General features: G+C 35.0%; 6 protein-coding genes across 6 annotated transcripts in view; 1 reads left to right on the forward strand and 5 right to left on the reverse strand.

Moving 5' to 3' along the window:
• Positions 1,720 to 5,865, reverse strand: LOC105163438 (glyoxylate/succinic semialdehyde reductase 2, chloroplastic). The gene is made up of 12 exons (XM_011081781.2): positions 5,445 to 5,865; positions 4,777 to 4,855; positions 4,236 to 4,301; positions 4,006 to 4,081; positions 3,872 to 3,927; positions 3,665 to 3,749; positions 3,505 to 3,565; positions 3,326 to 3,378; positions 3,172 to 3,242; positions 2,977 to 3,049; positions 2,375 to 2,479; positions 1,720 to 2,049 (listed from the first exon to the last, which is right to left on the reverse strand). The coding sequence occupies exons 1-12, from the start codon at positions 5,686 to 5,688 to the stop codon at positions 1,885 to 1,887; spliced, it is 1,134 nt and encodes a 377-aa protein (XP_011080083.1). The 5' UTR covers positions 5,689 to 5,865; the 3' UTR covers positions 1,720 to 1,884.
• On the reverse strand, positions 6,037 to 7,557 carry LOC105163447 (myelin transcription factor 1). The gene is made up of 2 exons (XM_011081794.2): positions 6,961 to 7,557; positions 6,037 to 6,788 (listed from the first exon to the last, which is right to left on the reverse strand). Exons 1-2 carry the CDS (start codon positions 7,409 to 7,411, stop codon positions 6,304 to 6,306), a joined length of 936 nt encoding a protein of 311 aa, XP_011080096.1. The 5' UTR covers positions 7,412 to 7,557; the 3' UTR covers positions 6,037 to 6,303.
• On the reverse strand, positions 7,631 to 9,794 carry LOC105163455. The gene is made up of 2 exons (XM_011081807.2): positions 9,675 to 9,794; positions 7,631 to 8,093 (listed from the first exon to the last, which is right to left on the reverse strand). Exon 2 carries the CDS (start codon positions 8,086 to 8,088, stop codon positions 7,888 to 7,890), a length of 201 nt encoding a protein of 66 aa, XP_011080109.1. The 5' UTR covers positions 8,089 to 8,093; positions 9,675 to 9,794; the 3' UTR covers positions 7,631 to 7,887.
• On the forward strand, positions 11,098 to 12,496 carry LOC105164586 (LOB domain-containing protein 22-like). The gene is made up of 2 exons (XM_011083273.2): positions 11,098 to 12,102; positions 12,190 to 12,496. Exons 1-2 carry the CDS (start codon positions 11,297 to 11,299, stop codon positions 12,317 to 12,319), a joined length of 936 nt encoding a protein of 311 aa, XP_011081575.1. The 5' UTR covers positions 11,098 to 11,296; the 3' UTR covers positions 12,320 to 12,496.
• On the reverse strand, positions 15,468 to 16,235 carry LOC105163464. Its single transcript, XM_011081818.2, has one exon. The coding sequence runs from the start codon at positions 16,233 to 16,235 to the stop codon at positions 15,468 to 15,470; it is 768 nt and encodes a 255-aa protein (XP_011080120.1).
• The window catches only part of LOC105163474 (protein HOTHEAD), a 3,093-nt gene continuing 2,086 nt past the window's right edge, over positions 20,130 to 21,136 (reverse strand). The window contains exon 5 of the mRNA XM_011081829.2: positions 20,130 to 20,957. Coding sequence (XP_011080131.1) covers positions 20,334 to 20,957 — 624 coding nt within the window. The 3' untranslated portion in view covers positions 20,130 to 20,333. The remainder of the gene's footprint in view (positions 20,958 to 21,136) is intronic.

A 21,136-nucleotide genomic window follows, 5' to 3' on the forward strand; every position in this document is an offset into this window, starting at 1 on the left:
TCAACAATAATTAAATCTACCATCTATCGAGGTAGTTGGGTGATCTTTCACAGAAAATGTTGGAATAAACTTTAAAAAAAATTATTTTATATTATTTTGAATATTTATTTATTTCATAATTTTCACTAATGATCCCATTTTGTTGTGAGTTTATTATTTTATTCATTATATGATCATTAAATTTTAAATAATTATTTTATAGCCCTTTATTGTGATTTTTTTATTACACTTATTCTTAGCATCTCAATTTATAATATGATATAAAAGGATCACTATTTCATACAACGGTCATATTTGTCATCTATATAAAAAAGTCATTTTAAGTGTTTGTTTGAAAAAAAAAAAAAAAACTTTATAGTCCAACAAATTTTTTAGAGTTTTTATATTATGTGGATGGATTCATTTCTAGTTTGTTTTAGTGGTCGTACACATAGATTAGACATTAATGTGAACTAATAGAGATTATTCTCAAGTCATGGTCAATCGTTCATACTTGCATGTAAGGAAAACAATAATAGTTAGTACAACAATAAGTTAGGGCTGGGTGGGCCCGAGGCCCTCCCCTCCAACACCCAGAAGGACTTGCGACCCACCCCATTCCGCCCCACTCGGTAGATCCGATTATTTTTATTTTTTTATTTATTTTATAACTATATATAAAATAATATATATATTAATTAATTACTAAGAAAAGTTAAGATATCAACTATAAATAAAATTATTCATGACCTAACTCAAACATTAAAGTCCAAAAAATAAATTCTCAAGTCTAAATAAATTACTTATAAAAACAAATCAAACAATTTATAGAAATTACAAGTTACTAACAACTTCTTCATTTTCATCCTTGTTAAGTATTGTGGATTAACTTTACAATTTATCAATTGTTGAGCAACCTAACAATAAACAAATAAAATGATATAATATTTTATTAGTGTTTATTCTACCAAAATAGAGTAAAATAATATATATGTTAATGAATTAAATCGGGCGGGTTTTAGGAAGCCGAACCCAGTCCGAACTCGATCGGGTCATAATACTTAGGACCCGCTACCCGTCTCACTTGTATTTTTTTGACCTGAACCCGCCCCTTTTGTCGGATCCGAATCCAATTGCCACCTCTAGTCATGGCTCTTCATTAATGTAACTTTTTCAGTTTGAAGCTTTATTTGTTTGTTTTCTTTCATCACTATTGTGATATTCATATATATTGAGAGATAATTTAACACAATATGCAATTTTAGAAAAGCCTAAGTTTTTGGTAAAAAATGGTGCAAACTCCATACTGTAATATCATATTCATTAGATAGCATAGGGATGTGCATAATTTGATTTACATAAAATTAATTTAATTATTTAAAATTAATGACGCGATGTATTTTTTTTCTTCTAGTTTCTGCATATTACATAAAATTGTAATTGGGGCGGGGATCCGACGCCCAACTTCCCGACCCAAAAAGGGGCAGCGTGGGCTCCACCGCCAATCAGAATCTGCTTTAAAAAATATGTTTTGAACGTGCACGGGACCGCCCATAGTGGAGCGTGTCTGGGTAATACCCCACGCCACCCACAAGGCAAGAAATAACACAAACAGCTCTCATTTCCTCCCACTTCCTAAACTCTATTCTTCTAATTAAACCATTGGGAAATATTTTGCCTACTTTGCAATTACTTTTTCTTACCTCCTAAATTTAGATTATTAGAGTAGCAACTTTGGTGTAGAGAGAAACACGACTCTAATACATATCCATGTATTTAACTGGAATGGATTCGACACTCAAATGAAATTGTTAAAAGTAAAAAAAAAAGAAAGAAATCAGAAATGCAGTTTAAGAGTTGCAGTAAAAGATGTAGTAAGAAAAGTATTTCTACAAAGATGGATATCTATGGTCTTTCTTGCAGTTTCACTTTCAGTGCCTCAATCACGGCCGAGAAATCATCATCACTTAGACCGTGTGCTTTTGCTACTTTGTAGAGCTCGTTTGCTGCTGCTGCAATCGGCGTGGGCTGGGAGACTGATTCAGCTAGTCCCAGAGCAAGTCGAAGGTCCTGACAAGGTAAACAATTTCCATCAGAAGCTTTCTGTAATCTCACATGCATGCAATAAATGAATTGAGTCGAGTTGAACACGTTGCTTCAAAATTATTTAAATGTCCATTGAATTTCGAGAACCTGTGTTAGTCAGCTTGGTCTTTCCACACATACTTTACTGATGGACTTCAAATCATACCGAATGAAAAAAATAAAAATATTAAAACTTGGTTGTTATGTTTAATAGGACAAGCTGAAACAAGCTCTTAACAGTTAATCTCGAGTCGAACATCCAGTATTTTGAGTTTTTCTTTTCAGGTTTAAGTGCTGGAAGATTGGATACCTTCTGCTGATGCTTTAATGGAAATGCTGTGGGGTAGAGAGATTGAACCATTGAAGGACCTTTCACAGAGTACATTGGTGCACTGATTGCACCCTGGGAGATAACCTGCAAGAATTAACAATGCATGAAAACATATATATGCTGCAGAATTCTACCACAATATAGTCATTCTTCTACAGCTAAACGCCACGAACTTGTACCTCTACATGCTATGTTGAACATCAGAACATTGGGCTTGGAGTCTCGAATTGTTACATAGTGAAAATGGGGTTTATTTCAAAAGTCTTGTTTATACAATGATTTATTAGATAAGAATAGGCCGAATGGTAATGATCTTTCTTCATACAATTGTTAGTGGCATGAATCACGTTCATGGAAGAACACAGATCGATGCTTTAGCAGTATGGATGAATAGAACAAGAGAAGAAAGAAAACGCAAAAGTCTTAGTTCTTGCCAATGATCACAAGCAAGCAAATCAAAGTTGAATATTTCACAAGTTCATGAATTGAAAATGGAAAGCAAAGTTATAAACTTTGTGATGTTGTCTTAAGCCAACATGTGGAGTTCATCATACAAAAGGATTAGTTTTGCAAGAGCATACCTCGACCAGCACTTTTGGGTCCAGACCAACTTTCTCGCTAAGAAGCAATCCTTCGGAAAACGATGCCATCATACTGTCAATAGTTCATAATGCAAAAACTGAGTAAAACTTAGGTCTATGGAGTAGTTAAAACCCCAGAAAATGAAAAATGAAGAGAAAGAAGAGGAAGAGTTGCGGAGTAGGAAGGCACAGAACCTTCCCATTATCATATTGACGACAAGTTTCATTGCAGCTCCATTTCCGACATCTCCAAGATAAAATCTTGACTACAAAAATTATGAAAATAAACGAGAAAAGCAAGATCAGGACCATTTGGTAAAGAGAAGAGGAATAGAAGGAGAGGAATCACCTTTCCCATGATGTCTAAAAGCGGAGCAGAAGTTTCGTATAGAGATTTGTCACCTGAGCGAAATTTGCAGCAGTCACAGATTAAAACATAACTTGGAATGAGGATAAAAATGCAAGAGATATTAATAAATGTCATGCTTTACAAATTCTAACTAGTTAACTAAGCCAACTTGTTTCTACCTGCAGTAAGAAAAATTAACTGTCCGTCTTCAGCTGGCTTTTTTGAGCCTGAAACTGGAGCCTGTTGACATGAAGGAAAATACGTGTTTTTCATTCTCATTGAGATAATTGCCTTCATGTGCTTTACGTTTGTATTGAGTTAGAAACCTCAAATGTTAACCTCCAGAAATAGCGCTCCTGTAGATTTGATATGTGCACTGATCAATTTGGAAGTCTCGCCATCGACAGTGGAGACATCTACATAACTATGCAGCCCGTTCAACAAGAACTATTATAAGCTCAAACTTGTAATGAGAGATGAGAGGGACAAAGGGACGGCAGCAAAAAGCAAGTCAAAGTATTTCAAGAGCATATCAGGGAAATATACCCTTTTCCAGGACTCATGCCACTTGCAGCTCCATGCTTTCCGCATGCAACATCCACCTGGAAAACATGAGATGTAATGAGCTTGGACTGCTATGACAGGGCAACTACATCCACAAAAGGAAGGTTTATACTCACTGCGCTTTTAGGATCGGCAAGCATTGCAAATGTGACATCGCAAGAGGCGGCTACTTCCTCAGGTGAGGATTTATATCTGCATTAAAGGTCCCTGTTTTAGAAAATTGAAAAGAAGATGGCACAATCATAGAAACTGACACCTAGTTGGCCTGGTTAAAGTATGTTAATGTATGCAATGATGTTTAGTTACTTTTAGATAATGGCTTGAGTAAGTTCACCCATGTACTTACTTTGCACCCAAGGAGATAAGGGTATCGCATTTGCTTTTGGTCCTATTCCAAACAGTAACATCACATCTACAGGGAAAAAAAAAAAAAAAAACGTGGTCAGTAGCGAGTTATAGATGAGAAGTGCTAAAACATATACATTTGACGTATTGCCCAGTATCAAGACCCTATCAATACCTTTGGCCAAACCAAAGAATCATAAGAATATAAATTAACGAGGAGAGACATTTTCTGCTTTACTGAAAAATTCAAGAAAGAACTACACATTGCATGTGTGGTTTCAACTCCACTACTGTAGAAGACAAACTTGATGAAGCGGATAGCACAAAATAAGTATTTTTAAAAATGATATCTGGCATGCATTAATTTCAAATTCATTATTTCAAGAAGAAGATGCTAGATATTTGCCTAGGATATCAATGTCCTATTTTGCCAGCACCGAGGCTGTGAAAATTTTGAACATGTAGACAAAGATACAACGAGTGGATAAGGAAGTTGGACATGAAGTAATTTAAACTCAACATACTAATGAAGAGACTTGTACCCTGCTTTTATGAGATTTTGAGCCATTGGAGAGCCCATAATTCCAAGACCAAGAAAGCCAACCCGAGCTGGAATTTCATCTGTTTTGCCGACATAAAGTTGATTAAAGTTTTTATCCAAAACATAAGTTGGCAATTCTAGCTTTTCAACAGACAATAACAAATTAAAGAAAAAAAAAATCAGCAAATCAAACTTGAGGACACACAACGTGAACAATAATTTTGCAACATAAAACGAAAATGGAAGTAAGATTCTTCGTATGCCCCAGCCTTGTTAAATTTTTTTGACATATTTTAAACATCTTGATCGCAAGTTTTCAATCAGATACAAAAGAAATAAGAAGTTTCGTCATGCTTAAGCAGCAGCACATTCAGATACAAAGATTACTTATCCTGCAGCCTTAAAATTCTAAAAACCCATCATTTCAGTTTTCAGAGATTAATAGAAGGAAAAATAGTATAAACGAAAGACAGAAAACTTCCAGAGATTCTTAAATAAAGCTGGAACAAGAATTGTGACAATATGCAATGTAATTAACATCGTATAGGTCTCCGACAAGCTATAACACAGTAGCAACGCACATCCCACAACAGAAGCTAGAATCATAAAGTAAGAACAAGAATGCCCATCACACAAGAATGTAAAATTACCCCCAAAAAGAAAAGGTACCTTTGGGAGGTGCACTCGATTCTTGAGAAGAAAAGGCCTTAACTTGGACGGAGAATTGGGTTTTAATGGGAAGACTAGAAATGGGCTTGCGTCTAAATTGGAGTGGTCTCTGGGGGCAAAAGCTTGAGCACGCAGCCATGGATTTTGATAGTGAAAGTGCAGCTTTTGGGGGTGAAAGAATTGCAGCAGTGGTTAGATAATAATGGTTTGTGCAGCTGGGCTTCACCATTAGAATCTTGGCCATTCTTTTCAAGAAATAGTCTTGTTAGTCAGTATATTCCTAGCAATTGGAAGAGATTAAATTTGTATGGGAAAAGCACGAAGTCCGATGAAATACTGGACACGACATTCATCGAGTTATCAGCTGCGGTATGGGGGTTAATAATCTGGATAACTTCGTTAGGAAAGGGGAACACTTTGTTGAGGGTGTTTCTGGAATTCAGTATCTACTATGACTATCCAACTATACTTCTTGTTTTTGTTTTTTCCTTTCTTGCTTCTTTTGTTTTTTACTGTTACTTCCGTTATTTTTGGACAAATTTGATTCGGTACAAAATTGTCCATCATGGGAAGAAAATGCACTCATTACAAAAGAACCTTAAAAGTACCATGGTGCATCATGGCGAAGCAGCTTATGAACAAGCTGATTTGCCTTGATCATATTGAACATTGAAACCAGTTGTTTATCCCAAAAAAAAGAAAAAGAAAATAAAGGGATACAGTTACAACCATGAAGTTAATAGTCAGGCATTTCACCAAATGCTAGATTAATTATCCTTACAACATACAGGTAAGTTACAGTGGTATATCTACATTCCACACCTACAAAACATCCCAAGCAAAATCCAGTTTGGGATTGTCATTCATCTTCATCTCCATCTGCTAATTCTTCTTCTTCCTCTTCCTCCTCATCACCAACTTCTTCCTCCTCTTCCAAGTTTTCATCATCGACAATGAAACCTCCCAACGTCTCATCATCTTCATCCTCATCTTCAACATCTTCATCATCCACTTCTTGGTTTATCTTCACTGCAGTGCGTTTGCTCTTGCTTGTTGGTTTGCCACGATCCTTGGACCTTGTCATATATTTTGGCCTTTGAGGCTTCTTGGACTTGCTAATAAACACTTTGTCATCTTCACTCTCTCCAGTCCACTCCTCGTCTTCATTCTCTGCTCCTTTTTTCCTCTTCCTTCTCGTACTCCCCCTTTTTTTCTTGTCCTCATCATTATCAATATCACTATCTCTTCCTGTTTCCTCAAGAAACCAGTCCCAATTCTTGATGTCCCTTATCATTTTCTTGGGATAGGAATCAAACTCATGTCCTATTACCACCAACCCAAATTCTGCAACGAATAAATAATTGAATCAGCAAAGAATTCACACGTATAGGCATTCATGGAACAGCTCAAATTGAACAATCAACAAGTTCAAAACAAAATTAGCATGCAAATTTTACTTCAAATAAACTTTTTGAACAAATTATGCTAATAGCAATTGAAGTTATGAAAAACAAACCTTTAACAGGATCTATATCCGAAATATCCACACTCTCTTGCTGCAAATCTTCAACACCTCCTAACCCACTCCCACTCTCCCAAGTCCCAGCCAACTCGCTCTCCAAATCATTCTGTCGAACACTTTGACCGCCACTTTCAGATCTTCTCAAAGTATACCAAACGGGATTCTTAGAAGAAACGCAGAACATATCGCCGTCTTCCACTACGCCCCTTTCGAACCTCCGACTTATGTTGACTTCATTATTTTTATTCACGTAAATGGGATTCTTTCCAAGAACTTCAAACTGGAGGCGGATTTCTTGATTGTCGGAAAATGTGGGGAAGGAGAAGGAAACGTGGCGCCGAGAAATCGTTTTATCAGAGGAATTCAGGCCGCGGGCTCTCCCGAGTTCCCGGGTCTGACCCGGTTTGATTTGAATATTTGACCCATCTGCACCGACTATTTCCATTGACGGAAAACTGAGAGGTTTCCGAGAAGAAAGCACGAGAATAGGTGGCAAAACCGGCGGGCCTTTTTCTTTTATGGTGTGGGAAATGTTACAACGCGCTTTTTCTTCTATGACCTATTAAAACGCATATCTTATTTGCTTCACGTTTTTCCTGTATCGGTGAACAATTGTATTACTCTTCATCTTACATCTTAATTTAAGCAAACATTTTAAATAGTTCTCTCAGTTAAAAACTTTACAAAATTTTGTCTGCTAAAAATTCAAGTCTAAAACATAGCACTAATATTCTTTAAACCTAATTTTGTATTCTACTCTCCTTGCAATGTACAAAAAGACCAGTTCGATCTAATCCTTGACTGCCAAAAGCTGCTAAGCTACAAAGGCTAACTAATTGTTACACATCTTATTGTAGAAATGCACAAATCAGCACTTTCTTCCCCAAAATAGACGGGGGATCGATTTGCAGCATGAAGATTTCATTTTGAAGATTGTGGAGGAGCAGTCTTTGGGTCTTGTTTTGGTCCTGAAACGGCTGCGGTTGCTGCAGCAGTCACAGCAGCAGCTGCAGCGCCAATCTTTGCTCCACCGGCAGCTTTCATTGCACCGCCAATTTTAGCAAATGCAGCAATTCCTCCTACAAGTATGGCTCTTAATGCAACCGTTGGTTTTACCGACATGATATCTGCAATACCCATCTCGATATCAGTTTGGCGGATCAAGATATTCCAAACAGAATAAGAAAATAATGGAGTTGGAAGAAGTTCAGGACAAGAAACAGTTGCAGACAAGATTAGTTACCACCTTTGTCTGAAGCAAGATATTTAGTTTAGGGCAGTGATCAATTTGACAACTAATAAAGCTTAAACTATTTCTGCAGCCTATCTTAATCTTCCCCTTAACATCTTTAGTGCTAGTAAACATGGATGCAGCAGATCTAGAGAAGCAAAAAAACCAACACTCAGAATTTTCTCAAGAATATTACAAGTTTCAACAGGAATGCAATGTTCAACTTTAAGTCTGAAATTCAAAGATAATGGTAAAGACCGAAAGACAAGAGATGTTCATTAATATAATACGCAACTAAGCTCAAGCTATGCTGTGATTTCTTAAACTTGATAGGATATAAGCCAACAATATCCACGCAAACCACCATGACAAGAATTCTGGGGTGCCAACAATATGGTTGGAGAAATAATATGGCATGGAGGGAGTGTGAATGACTACATTTCTGGATACATATACATATGATCCAACATAACGACTTTCAAAAGGAGAGGATTAATAATAAAGGAAATAGCTGAGCAAACTCACAGAATAATGTCTGCTTTTTCTGCGATTAGAAGTACAGAAAATTATATAAGCATGGAGTCTTTAAAAGGAGCGACTGCATACTTTCTCATCCTCTTTTGATTAAAAAGACTAGATCCTTTACAATTTGAGTATCTTGATCTTTGCTCATTAATTGGGCTAATCGTAATGTAAACGTTGGCATTATTTTACGCACATTACACTAAACAACAGTGCTACTAAATCTGAGAGAACCCTACACAAGCAGCTCCAATTCACAGAAAACGAATGTAGCTCTCCAACACCGAATAGATAGTACCCTCAAAGGCAAACCATAACTACAAATTATTAAGAGAAACTACCAAGTCCGTTTTCACCAATCCTAATTTTGCCAGATCCTTCAACCTAAATTAGTTCAGTGCCAGTTTTCTGTATGCACCTATCACGATATGTTTCTCATCTCCAATTAGAGGGAAAAGGCAAAAGGCTAAACAATTAACACATAAATCAGAAGAACGAAATTCAGAAATCAAAGTGCTCATAAGAAGGTTGCCTCTAATTCAAGCTCAAAACTCCCAATATATCCCATTCACACCCAATAAATCAACATCTTATCAAAATATCATTCATAAGTTATCTTCATCACACAAAAACAATCCTCTCCACAGAAAAAACGAAGCAATAGCTCAACATCCATCAATCCTCCACATTCTCAATTCTGAAGAAAGCAAATGAACCCAAATCAAAAAACCAAAAATCTGGCACAAATCAGTGCTCGAATGAATTAACGCATAAATTAAAAACAGAAAAATCAATTCACACACTTAAAGTTGACGAACAAAAATCAAAACCCAAAGATCCAATGCCACCATACCAAAGATACATGACATATTCAATCAGCTGATGAATTCAATTGAAAAGGCCGCGAAAAAAACTCAAACAACTAAAACTGAAAACTGAGAAGCAGAAATCATACCTTAACTCAGAGCTCAATAATCTATCAATGGGATCAAACACTACACCTTATTCTTCGAATTATAGATATATATATATATATATATATTATATCCCTTCTGCTTCTGCGTGTGATTTCAATATAAAATTTTCTTCCTAGAATCGAGCGGCAAGAAATGAAGCCGTTGCTAACTGACAGTACGTTGTCGTACGGTCTTTTGGGCCAAATGGACCGAATTTTACTGGATTCTGGACCAAGTTATTGGGCCGAAGTTGAATTGTCATTCTGTATTTGGGTCAATGGGCTCCTTACATATACAGGCCTTCATACATTGTTTTCTTCTATAACAGGCCCACATAATTGAAATTAGCCCATTAAGATGTCATCCTATTTATTTTTTTTCCTTTTTCTCTTTTCAGATAAAATATAATAAATATTTAACTATTTAGACATTTGATGCTCATATTTGCAAGGCCCACATTCTTGATACTTAGTAATTTGTGCCACATTATACGTATATTTATACATTTATTAAGATAGAAAAATTATATAAATTGTATTATTCAAGTTTTGTACATAAAAGGTACCTGAAAATACATATATAAAATAAGAAAAGAAACTATAAATATATGATTTTTATGACATTCTTTTTATAAAAGAAGATAATGACGTAATGTTGAAAAAATGAAAAACTTATCAAAGGTTAATTATACAAGACCGTTATCGATAGATATTTACTCAAGAAGTGAATAATCAAACAACAACGTACAATTTACAATTTGAATTTGCGCTATAATAATCTCCACACAATTTAAGAATTTTTTTCATAGCCTTAAATCCAAGCTACCAATTGAGATATTGCAAGAAACGCCAAAAACTAAAATGAAAATGTCAAAGAAACGTTTTAATATTTTTTTAAAAAAGAAGCATCTAACCCCACTTCGCCTTATTGTATTTTTTTACTCTCGCATTTTGCGATACTTTTTATTTTGATCTATATAATTTCTATTTTGGTCTCATTTATGGACTATAAAAACCCTAATATTCATTCAATTAATACTTGATTTTGTTTTCTTTCCAATCATAATGGACCAAAGAACGAGATATGCTGAGATCAAAAAGAAAATAAGTGTCAGTTCAATATTTCGAGTCCTACAGTTAGTAAAATAATGGCAAAATAAATATTAATATATAGGTTAAAACATATATAGAAATTAATAGGAATAGAAGACACAAAGAAGAGAAAGGAGGTTAAATGTTTCTTTCTCCAAATGTTAAGGTACTTTGTAAACTTTTTCTTTAAAAAAAATTAAATAGCCTACGTGGCTATATTACAATTTTGATAAAAGCTAATTTGGATTTAATACTTTCTTGACACAACACAACTTTCCAATCCTAACACTTGTGAGTACATCTCCTTTCATTTCTATCCAACCCTACGTACACCATCTATCCTTTCTTACAACCAGAAAAGAAGGGACAAACACCAAATACTCAATTCAATCAAGAAACCAACCCCCTCCCTCGCAAAAAACACAAAAAACCAAAATCCTCATGATCCCCATCTCCGCCGCACCCGCAGCCGATATCTCACACACTACGCACAATCACAATAACAAAACCACCATATAAATCATATAGCCATGCAATCCAACAACATTATCATTCCCAATAATCTCAACAAAAGAACAAACACTTGTACACCGTCAAGAAAAAACAACAACAATAATATTACGAGTATCAATACCATTCCTCACCACCGTAGCCATGTCTCCACCACCCAGGCATGCGCCGCATGCAAGTACCAACTCCGCAAGTGCGCCTCCGACTGCATCCTCGCCCCGTACTTCCCGCACGACCGCCAACGCCAGTTCTTGAACGCCCACCGCCTATTTGGCGTTAGCAACATCGTCAAGATCATCCGTCACCTCGACCCACCGGCCAGGGACCACGCCATGCGGACCATCATCTTCCAATCCGAAGCACGTGCGGCTGACCCCGTCGGTGGCTGTTACCGGATTATACGTGAGCTTGAGCAACAGATAAGCCTCGTCAAGGCGGAGCTCGAGATCGTGCTCCACCAGCTCACGCTGTGCCGTGCTGCCGCAGCACGACAGGTGGAGTCGACGCCTCTGTCGTCCATTAGCGGGGAGCTCGCGTGGTCGTGCAATGAAGAGGCAAAATGGGGGGGAGATTGCGGAGAGAACGATGATGATGAGGTGGTGGTGATAAATGATGTGAATTTATGGAATTGCATGCATGAAAATACGAACGGATATGCAGAGTCTATATCTTCTTCGTTTGCAGCTCAAGATCATCATCGGAGGAGCCTTTCGTTCGACGAATGCAATCATGATATGAAGGCCATTCTTGATCATTTGTCGGGTGATGATCATGATGGGACACATGAGGAGTTCAAGTTTGATTCGCATGGGAACATTCTACCAAGGTTTTTGAATGTCTAAATGATTGATTAGTGAATCATTGTCAGAATTAACCTCGTATTAAAATCAAAATTTGATGTGATTGTGTGCAGCAAAAATGCGATCCTGACAGAGGAAAACCCGACATTCAAGGAAGAGGATGAGCCCTTATCATATATTCAAGATCACCACGATTTAAAGGCTGCAGCCACATTCTTCACCCTCACAAACTGTGATTTTTAACGTTTTCAACACAAAGCTTTGTAGACAAGTGAGTAGTACTCATCTATATATGCACGTACATTATTTTTGCTACTTGTTAATTTTCAACATTCTTTCCATTCATTTTTCCCCCCTTTTTTTCTTCTTTGTATTATTGCATAGAAAATAGCAAATTAAAACGACACATTTCTCATTTTCTGATGGCAACCAATTGTGTACGTATACAGAAAATTTTAACTCAAACATGTTGGCATGATGTAAGTACATAGGTTTTACTTCAATTTACAGTTTAAGAAAAACGATTTAGCACACGGTAAATGGAATTACAAGTGCAATGTGATTCTGATCCATGTCCTCCTTTATGCCCTTACTTGCTTAAGCATCTAAAAGTATAACTGGAACATTTCCGGTGTTATTTTCATGTATTCCTCTCTTCCTGATCAAGCAATCGAATTTTCAAGCTTACATAAAATTTTAAAACTTTCCAAAATAAATTAAATTAACACCCCCAAAAAATTCTTACTAAATTTTGACACGCAACATTATAAATTTAACCTTTATTGAAATTGAATGATTACTAAATTGGTCAATTACACTTACTATCCTTAAAGTATATCGTGTGTCGCAAGCATTCCCCCAAAATTTAAAACATATGAAAAAGGTCCACCTTACTTAATGGCATTATGATTCCTTTAGATCGTGCTGGTGCGATATGATTGTTGAAGTGTCAGTTGGAATTTTCTAAATATTTTTGCCCCCTTATGTACAGGGGTATATATATGTTTGAGTCATAACGCACACCTATAAAAATAAAAGAAAAAGAAAAGAATGATAAGAAATCAAGCAAAATTACATCCAAAAAAGTGAAGGTCCATAATTGCAGTAGAGGTATGTTTATTTGAAATTATATATTAATTCTAATTTGCTACTCATTTTAGAAAATTTCTAATAGTAGATCAAATTCACAAATTTCTTGTGCATCATATCAACAATCAAAGTATTATGTTGAAAATTTTTGTGGAGAAAAATATAAATGTAAAGAAGAGGTTGCGATTCAAACATCTTGGATACCAAATAATTCCATAAAGAAATTTACAAGTTGCGTCAATCGAAATGTAAGATACCAATATCATATTACTATTTCATACTTATATTAGTTCGAATAATAAAATGAACTTACAATTATATCTGGAGAAAATAAAAAAAGAAAATCTAGTACAATTTTTTGGTGCAGCAAACCTCAATTTCTTGGGTATAATTTTGGTTTTATGCTTCATTTTTTTTATTTTTATGTGTTTTGGAGAATGAAATATTCAGAAAGTTCCAACAGACACTTCAACAAACATAAAAACCACACCTACGCCACATCAATCACACGAGTCTAACGGAATTATTAATGGCGTTAAGTAAGGGTGAAACTCATGAACTTTAGAGGGGTGGTTACAATATAAGATATATTTTGAGGGTGGGAAATGCAATTATGAGATGGGTGGAGGAGTTGGAAGTTAGAAATGGGTGATGAGGAGAAGGTCGTGAATCCAACCGCATGACAGCTTTCACAAAACAAAACCTTTTCCTTTGTACAAATAAATAATAGCCGCAACTTTACTTCTCTTTTCCTCATCATATGTGTTTGTTTCCAATTCTGTTTTCTATTTCTGCCAATACTTTGCCTAATACAAATTAGAAGGCCGTTCACATGTGATATGGTGTATAGGGGCAGAACTGGAAACTGAATTAAATTTATTCTGTAAAATATTGCTGGGCTTTCTTTTCCTTTATAAATGATATCAATTAAATTATTACAACCTTTTTCCGATTTTCCACCGACGCGCAACGCACATTTCTCACGCGCTCCACCTAATGCTGCATTCAATAGCTGTAAATACACGTAACATGTGACACGCCTTTACAACTTCTGTTTTTGCGCTTTTTTTTTTTTTTTCTTTCAAATATTACATTTATATATGTTTATTTATATAAACTATTCTCATCTTCTACATAATTACAAAAATCTTAAATATAATTACAAAAATCTTAAATATTAGAAGTAGTTTGTATAATTATATAGAAATTTTTTATGTTCCTGAGAGTATACATACAATTCCAAGAGGAATAATTATACTCCCCTTCCCTGAGTTTGATGTAATTATATTTAAATTTTTTATGGTTTAAAAAATTATATCTAGTACCCCTAAAGTTTGTTTCATGTAACAAATAAATTCATTTATTAGTTAAAATTTATCGAATTTGCTGATATTAATAAAAAATAAATATATATTTACACTCGATTGACTTATTATATGTCAAATAATTTTTTTTATAACCAAATTACCCTCACACGTCTTCAAGCATAATGTATGTGGGAAATTACATCTTCACCGTTATAAGAGTAGTTTAGTTCGAAAAAAATTATTTGACATGCAATATGTAAATAGAGAGTAAATATAAATTTTTATTATTTTTTTGTTTAATATTTGATAAATTTTAATTGATGAAGAGACTTATTTGTTAAATAGAAGCAAATTTTAAGGGTGTTAGATATAATTTTACAAATCACAAGAAATTTATGTGTAATTATATCAAATTTGAAAGGAGATGAATATAATTATCCCATTCCAAAAAGAAGGAGTAATTTGTGAAAATTAACCATAGGTCAAACGGCGTTAATTGCCATAATTATATGCCAAACTGAAACTGTTTTGGCTCGCCAATTAATTACATGATGAAAAGCGCAAACCTGTATAGTTAATGGCATATGCAAGTCAACCACAAGTAGGCCAAGATTACTCATCCAGTGGTTTTTCTGTTCTTGAAATTAATAACATATCTTCTTTGGAAATCGTATTAATTAAGACTTTGATTACCAAAAATGAATAACATTTTTGAGAAATTCTAATTCGATTTCTAATAAGATATGATGATATTTTCAATCAAGGCGAAAATGATGCTAAATATTCACCGAGTGAATCAAATTTTGTATCCGAATTTCAACAGTGAATTCCAATTCATATATACGAGAATTAAGCTTTCCTATTGCTTCCTAATAACAATCATATACCAAAACCAATAGAGAAAATTCAAATTAAACTCAAAAAGGAAGGAAAAAAATGAAATAATTTTTTGGTAGAAAAAAAATATATGCTCACACCTTCCGCATGATTTTTTATCAAACTGTCCAATTGATGATCTTAATTCTCGGATCGACCTTGCACTTCAGGTTGGAAGTCGTCGCAGTCGTCGCCGTTTTGCCAGTGGGGATTGAAATCTTAATTCCGTCGCAAGTAACTCTGATTTTGAGCTTCTTTGTTTTGATTTTCCCGATTTGCGCCTTCATTTTCGTTTCCAACTGAATCTGAAGCGGCAAATTCCTGCTCCTGAAGCTAGATTTCAGCGCTGAAATATCGGTTCCGTCGGGAAACGGAGAATTGGAGCTCGAAATGACGGTTCTCAAGCTAGTGACGTTCTTTCTACCGTGTGCGAAGCCAGGAAAAGATCCGTCGCCGATGTCAACATCGCCGGAGAGTATCTTCACCGAGATTTGGTCGTAGAGGAAGGTAATTTTGCTATTACGGTTACGCGCGATGAGAGTGACGTTGAAGGAGGAGGTGAAAGCTGTGTCGGTGAGGTTGAATTTGGAGAGCTGAAGAGAGGCCACGGAGAACGAAGGTCGGTAAGGTCGGTAGAGCACATAAAATACCGCGCCGGCGATAGCGGCAAGCAGGAGGAGGAGAAGAATCACTAGAGTCGTCCAGAGGCAGCAAGAGCAGCAGCAGCCTCTGCGGTGGCTCCGCCGCACCGGGGGACGCGGACGGTAGGCTGGACGAGTGGTATTGTAAAGCTGCGCTTTATTTGCTGGGAATGCTGGAGTACCGCCGCCGTTAACTGCTGCCGGTGCCGCGGTTGGCTTGGCTGATGGGTACACTTTGTCTGTCATGTGTAGAGAGAGAAAATGGGGGGATTGTTTTTTAGAGAGAGAAAGACAGAGGGAAGAGAAGGTTTTGGAAGATATATGAAGAGGTTAGAGTGATGAGAGAGAGAGAAGAACTGCTTAACTAATGCCTAATTACAATTAGTGACTAATACTTTTGAACTGAACGCCTAATCACAATTAGGCACTACTAATAACACATTACTCATTGTAATGAACTAACCAACACTTACAAAAACAAAAAGAGAGAGAATTAAATTGAATTGAAATTCAAAATCAGACATCATTAATATTAACTTCGTCACCAAAATCAAAAAGCTATTTAACTAAATTTACTTTCTCATAAGATAATAGATTTTAAATATCAAATGGTTTACCAAACATCTCAAGATTTTAAAAACTTATAATCCTCTAAATTCAACAATGAGGACATTATGCATCCAATACTAAATAATAATAACTTATGTAAATAGATCACAATTAAAAGGATGTAAATATAATTATTTTTCATGAAAAAAGAGTAATAATAAAAAGGAAAAGAAATAGGAATTGAAACGTGAGTCCATGTTCTTTGCGTGTAGAAAAGAGATGTTGCCAGCTCACCTGCTGCCTATCTTTGTATATCTATACGCTGTTGTGGACAACCATTGCCTGCCGCCCGCCCGCTCCTCGCTCCATTTTATTTATCATTTTTCTTATAACCTCATAATTATCTACCTTTTAATTTTATTATTAAATATAATTTATTACATTATTTGATATATTTCAATATTAAAATATTGATATGAGATAATTTATAGACTCTTTATAAATATTTGAAAATGTTGTTAGAATTGTCTCAATTTAATGTCACGCCAATCAAATTTGATTTAAATAAGAATTTTTCTGTAAATATAAATTAAGTATAAAAAAAATTAGAATAATTAATATGTCACTTGAACAATGAGTCCCTAAACTATGTTTAGACAGGGGACAATTTGTCTGTTTGGTGTATTTGTTAGATATTTATAATTTTTCAAATAATGAAAAGGTATTTGTAATTATAATAAATATTAGGAGAATCCACTGTAATTTATTATTTCTTTTTAATATGCGACTCATTTTATTATTTAATGTATTTAATTCAATTTTATACAAAACCAAAAAATCAATAAATTAGTATAAAAATAAATAGACACCCACATTCATGAAATCCAAACTGAGAAAGTTGTAATGCCTCGACCGTACTGATCAATCGCCTAATCAACATCACTGTTGCTTTGCATTTATCCAAACAATCATTGGTAGAAGGAAATAAAATGGGCCAATTGGATTTCATTTCTGTCTCATGGACTGGTTACTCACCACCTAATTAGTACATTAATCATAATTGAGCTTTCTATTAAATGTTCCCTCCAATATTTGGGAGATTATTTTTGATAAAATTCTGCTTACAAAATGACGAGGGTAATTACTAAAAGACTAAACTGTCCTTCAATTTTGAAGAAATTTGCAATAAATGGCAGGATCCGCGCATGAAGACGTGGACCCGACTCGACCCACCTAACCCGGTCCAGTTGACCCGCCCACTCTGATAACCGCTAGATCACCTGACACTCGGACTATCAGATGATGCCACATGGCAAGCTCTTAAACAGTACCATATATTATAAATACCAACATTTATGAACATTTATAGACAAGTGCATTTATCACATTTCTTGATTTCAATCGCTCTTCACTGATAGCTTTCGACCCCATTTTTCAAACTTAAGCATCGAAGGGCCTTAGATGGGGGCTACCCAGCAAGTCTAACGTGTGTTATGTTTTTAAGGATCCACTTGTAGGAAGCTCAAAAAAGGATCTAGCAACCCGATCTCAGGATACCAGGTTCAGCGACCCGACCCCAAATTGTGTGACCTGCATCACAAAACAATTTTTGACCTTTTTTTTAATTACCTTATTCTTTGTGAACTTCACAATTCGAGTTGTTTTATATTACTATTTTCTTTTTGCTCGAAGTCTGTTTTTGAAATTCATACTTAAATATCTAGAGACCAAATTATTTGCTAAAATATAAAATGACTTGAGCTTCACTCGAGCTCAAAACAATTGAATTTCTAATCAAATCTTACTCGAGTTGGGCATTTTCATTTATTAGTAGGTCGCCTTTTTTAATTTTGTTTGGCTCAAAGTCACTCTTTAACATCTTAAAATTGAAGTATCACAACTGCACCACTTGTTTCTTGTGGCTCATAATTTTTTTGCTAAGGATTTGTGGACCAATGCTTGGGCAAAAGAAAGTGAACCACCTTCCTTTCCCTTTATTTTTACCTAACTATTATTTTTGGAAAAGGAAACAATTACATGAAAAATGGGGCTATAAATTATTTGAGTTTATCCGAACACATTATTGTACAAATTTATTTGATTTATTATCGATTTTCAAAAATTATGTTTGAATTCAGTTTGATTATAGATCTAATTAAGCTAAAACGAGTTTTAATTTGATCAAACATTAATTCAAGTTGAATAATTTGATATTTTTAAATATATTTTATTATTTTTTAATTAATTGAATTGAGCTCGAAAGTTTATTGAATAAAAAATTTGTTACAGTTTGATATGCTAAGTTCAAGAAATTGAGTTTGAGCGAGATCTTATAGATCGATTTCAATCGAGTATCAAATAATTATGGACTGGGACTTTTTATTACAAATATTATTAGTTACATCTTGTAGTGTAGTTAACAGATTCATACTATATCATAAAATATTACATCATCTATTTCTTTAAAAAATATTTTATAGGTAAAATTGAGCCGTAAATTCGGTACACCAAATGCTAGACTGAATATTGAACAAAATTAATCGGTTCAATTTTGATAATGGTAAAAAAAAAATCGTGTATATTGGTTCGGTATTCGATAAATTGAATATTGTTTTGGTCGAGATATAAAAAATAGTTAAAAATATATATTGAAAATAATAATTACACATGTTATTTACTTTTCAAAACCTTTAATTAAAATAATTAATATATCTAAAAATGTGCATAAAAATTTAAATATATAAATAAAGATAATAAACTTTCGATATTTGAGGCGACTCGATAAAATGACAGACTATGACACTAAAAGTCAAAATCGAACTAATGGCGAACTTTTTGACAACAATAGAAATGTAATACCAAATTATATTTTTTGATTTGATTTGATTCTGATATGTGCGGAATTTTCGATTGACGTATCAAACTATAAAACACTCCTGATTTTATAGATATAAGCTGTATATTAAATTTATAATATAAGATGAAAATATAAATTTGCGATAAAGAATTCAAACCCACAAATAATATGGCTTGCAATTTAGACTTGTTGGCTCAAGAGCCAATCGATTTTTTGTCGAAGTTGTGGTCCCACTACAAAGCGTGCAACTTAAAAATTACGTCATCTATATTATTTAAAGAAAATTTGTAATATGTTGGCGATTTAAACTTGTTGGTCAAAAAATCATTCGAGTTCATGTGCAATACATGTTTGCGTGTGTAAAACATACATTATTTAATATATTTAAAGAAAATTTTATACTGTTGATGTAGTTGTGATTTTGATGCAAGAATGAAAAGAAAATTTTACCTTCGACAAAACAATTCACCAGGTAAAATTACGTTTAGAGAGGGAATTTTTGGAGGAGGAAATGTATTGAATATCAAATTAAATGAATAGTAACTTCATGTAAAAAAAATAATATTTTTAGTATTTATAGAGGTGTTGAGAGATATGTAGTGTGGTAGGGTATATGTATTAGCCTCTGGTTTATATATATATGAAAAAATTATTTTTTTATCTCTATACATAAATGTGTATTACTAATATATACATCGTCGACTGTGTATACTAAATGAAATAAAAAAAAATTATGAAGCAAATTCCAAGTAATTAGAGATAGTTGATGAACAAGAAAGAACGACAAATGGGGCAGTACGAAGAGAAGTGGTGATGCCAATTTCACATCCTCAACTGGCAAACTCATGAAACCAACAACAGAAATTACTACCAATTTTCTCTACAACAAAACACAAACTCAGCCTACAGCTACATATTATGTTATTAGTGCTGCCCCTCTACACTCCACCTGCTTTCCCTAATCTCTCCCTCAATATCTTCACTCCCATGTACCGCCCCATCATCATGACCGTGGCCTGAGGATTAGTCCCCGGGGAGTCGTAAAACGTCGATCCATCAACCACACGCAGCCGCTCGACTCCAAGAACCCTGTAGTCGGGGCCGACGACCTTTCCCACATGGCACCCTCCATGATAGTGCCAAATAGTAATGACAGTATCTTTGCAGAACTGCTCAAGGGACTTCGTGTCATTGGTGTGCTTTGGTATGAGATTGACATTGGCCTCAACACTCATATTCAGCAACTTCTCTGTCGTTTCCTTGTCCATCTTCGTGTAGTTGGTGAAGTGTTTCGACTGCAAGATTTTCTCTATGATGCGTATACCGTCCACACACTGTGCCACATCGGCCGGATGGCTGAAGTAGTTGAAGGTGATGGAAGGGTTGTCGTCGATGTTTGTGTTTGTTAGGCTGATTTGGCCTTTTGACAGGGGCCGGGCTATCTTTTCTAGTATGAAGCCTCCCATGAATGCTTCATGCGGAAGGTTTTGTTTGCTTCGCCTGTAGTTGTGGATCGCTGCGTGTGTGCGTTGCTTCGGGGGGATAGTTGAAAGCTGACCTATCTGTTTAACAGCATTCAAATCAAGAAAGTGTAAGCATTAATTCTTGGCTAATTCAATGCTACTGTTAGATCATATATACTGATATCAACATCACATTATCATATTCTGATTCAACGGTTCAAGGAGTTGGGCACATGCCCACTTGGGCAACATTGATCACGTCCCTCGTAGTTCTTGGG

This window comes from Sesamum indicum, linkage group LG1, assembly GCF_000512975.1.
Source record: "Sesamum indicum cultivar Zhongzhi No. 13 linkage group LG1, S_indicum_v1.0, whole genome shotgun sequence".
NCBI lineage: Eukaryota > Viridiplantae > Streptophyta > Magnoliopsida > Lamiales > Pedaliaceae > Sesamum > Sesamum indicum.

Excerpts from the sequence above, each read along its gene's own strand:
- LOC105163438 (XM_011081781.2), bottom strand. The coding sequence starts at position 5,688 with ATGGCCAAGATTCTAATGGTGAAGCCCAGCTGCACAAACCATTATTAT. Across the intron at positions 4,856-5,444 it reads ATCGAGTGCACCTCCCAAAG|ATGAAATTCCAGCTCGGGTT; the intron begins GTACCTTTTCTT and ends TCGGCAAAACAG. Across the intron at positions 4,302-4,776 it reads CAAAATCTCATAAAAGCAGG|ATGTGATGTTACTGTTTGGA; the intron begins GTACAAGTCTCT and ends TTTTCCCTGTAG.
- LOC105163447 (XM_011081794.2), bottom strand. The coding sequence starts at position 7,411 with ATGGAAATAGTCGGTGCAGATGGGTCAAATATTCAAATCAAACCGGGT. Across the intron at positions 6,789-6,960 it reads GGATATAGATCCTGTTAAAG|AATTTGGGTTGGTGGTAATA; the intron begins GTTTGTTTTTCA and ends TATTCGTTGCAG.
- LOC105163455 (XM_011081807.2), bottom strand. The coding sequence starts at position 8,088 with ATGTCGGTAAAACCAACGGTTGCATTAAGAGCCATACTTGTAGGAGGA.
- LOC105164586 (XM_011083273.2), top strand. The coding sequence starts at position 11,297 with ATGCAATCCAACAACATTATCATTCCCAATAATCTCAACAAAAGAACA. Across the intron at positions 12,103-12,189 it reads CATGGGAACATTCTACCAAG|CAAAAATGCGATCCTGACAG; the intron begins GTTTTTGAATGT and ends GATTGTGTGCAG.
- LOC105163464 (XM_011081818.2), bottom strand. The coding sequence starts at position 16,235 with ATGACAGACAAAGTGTACCCATCAGCCAAGCCAACCGCGGCACCGGCA.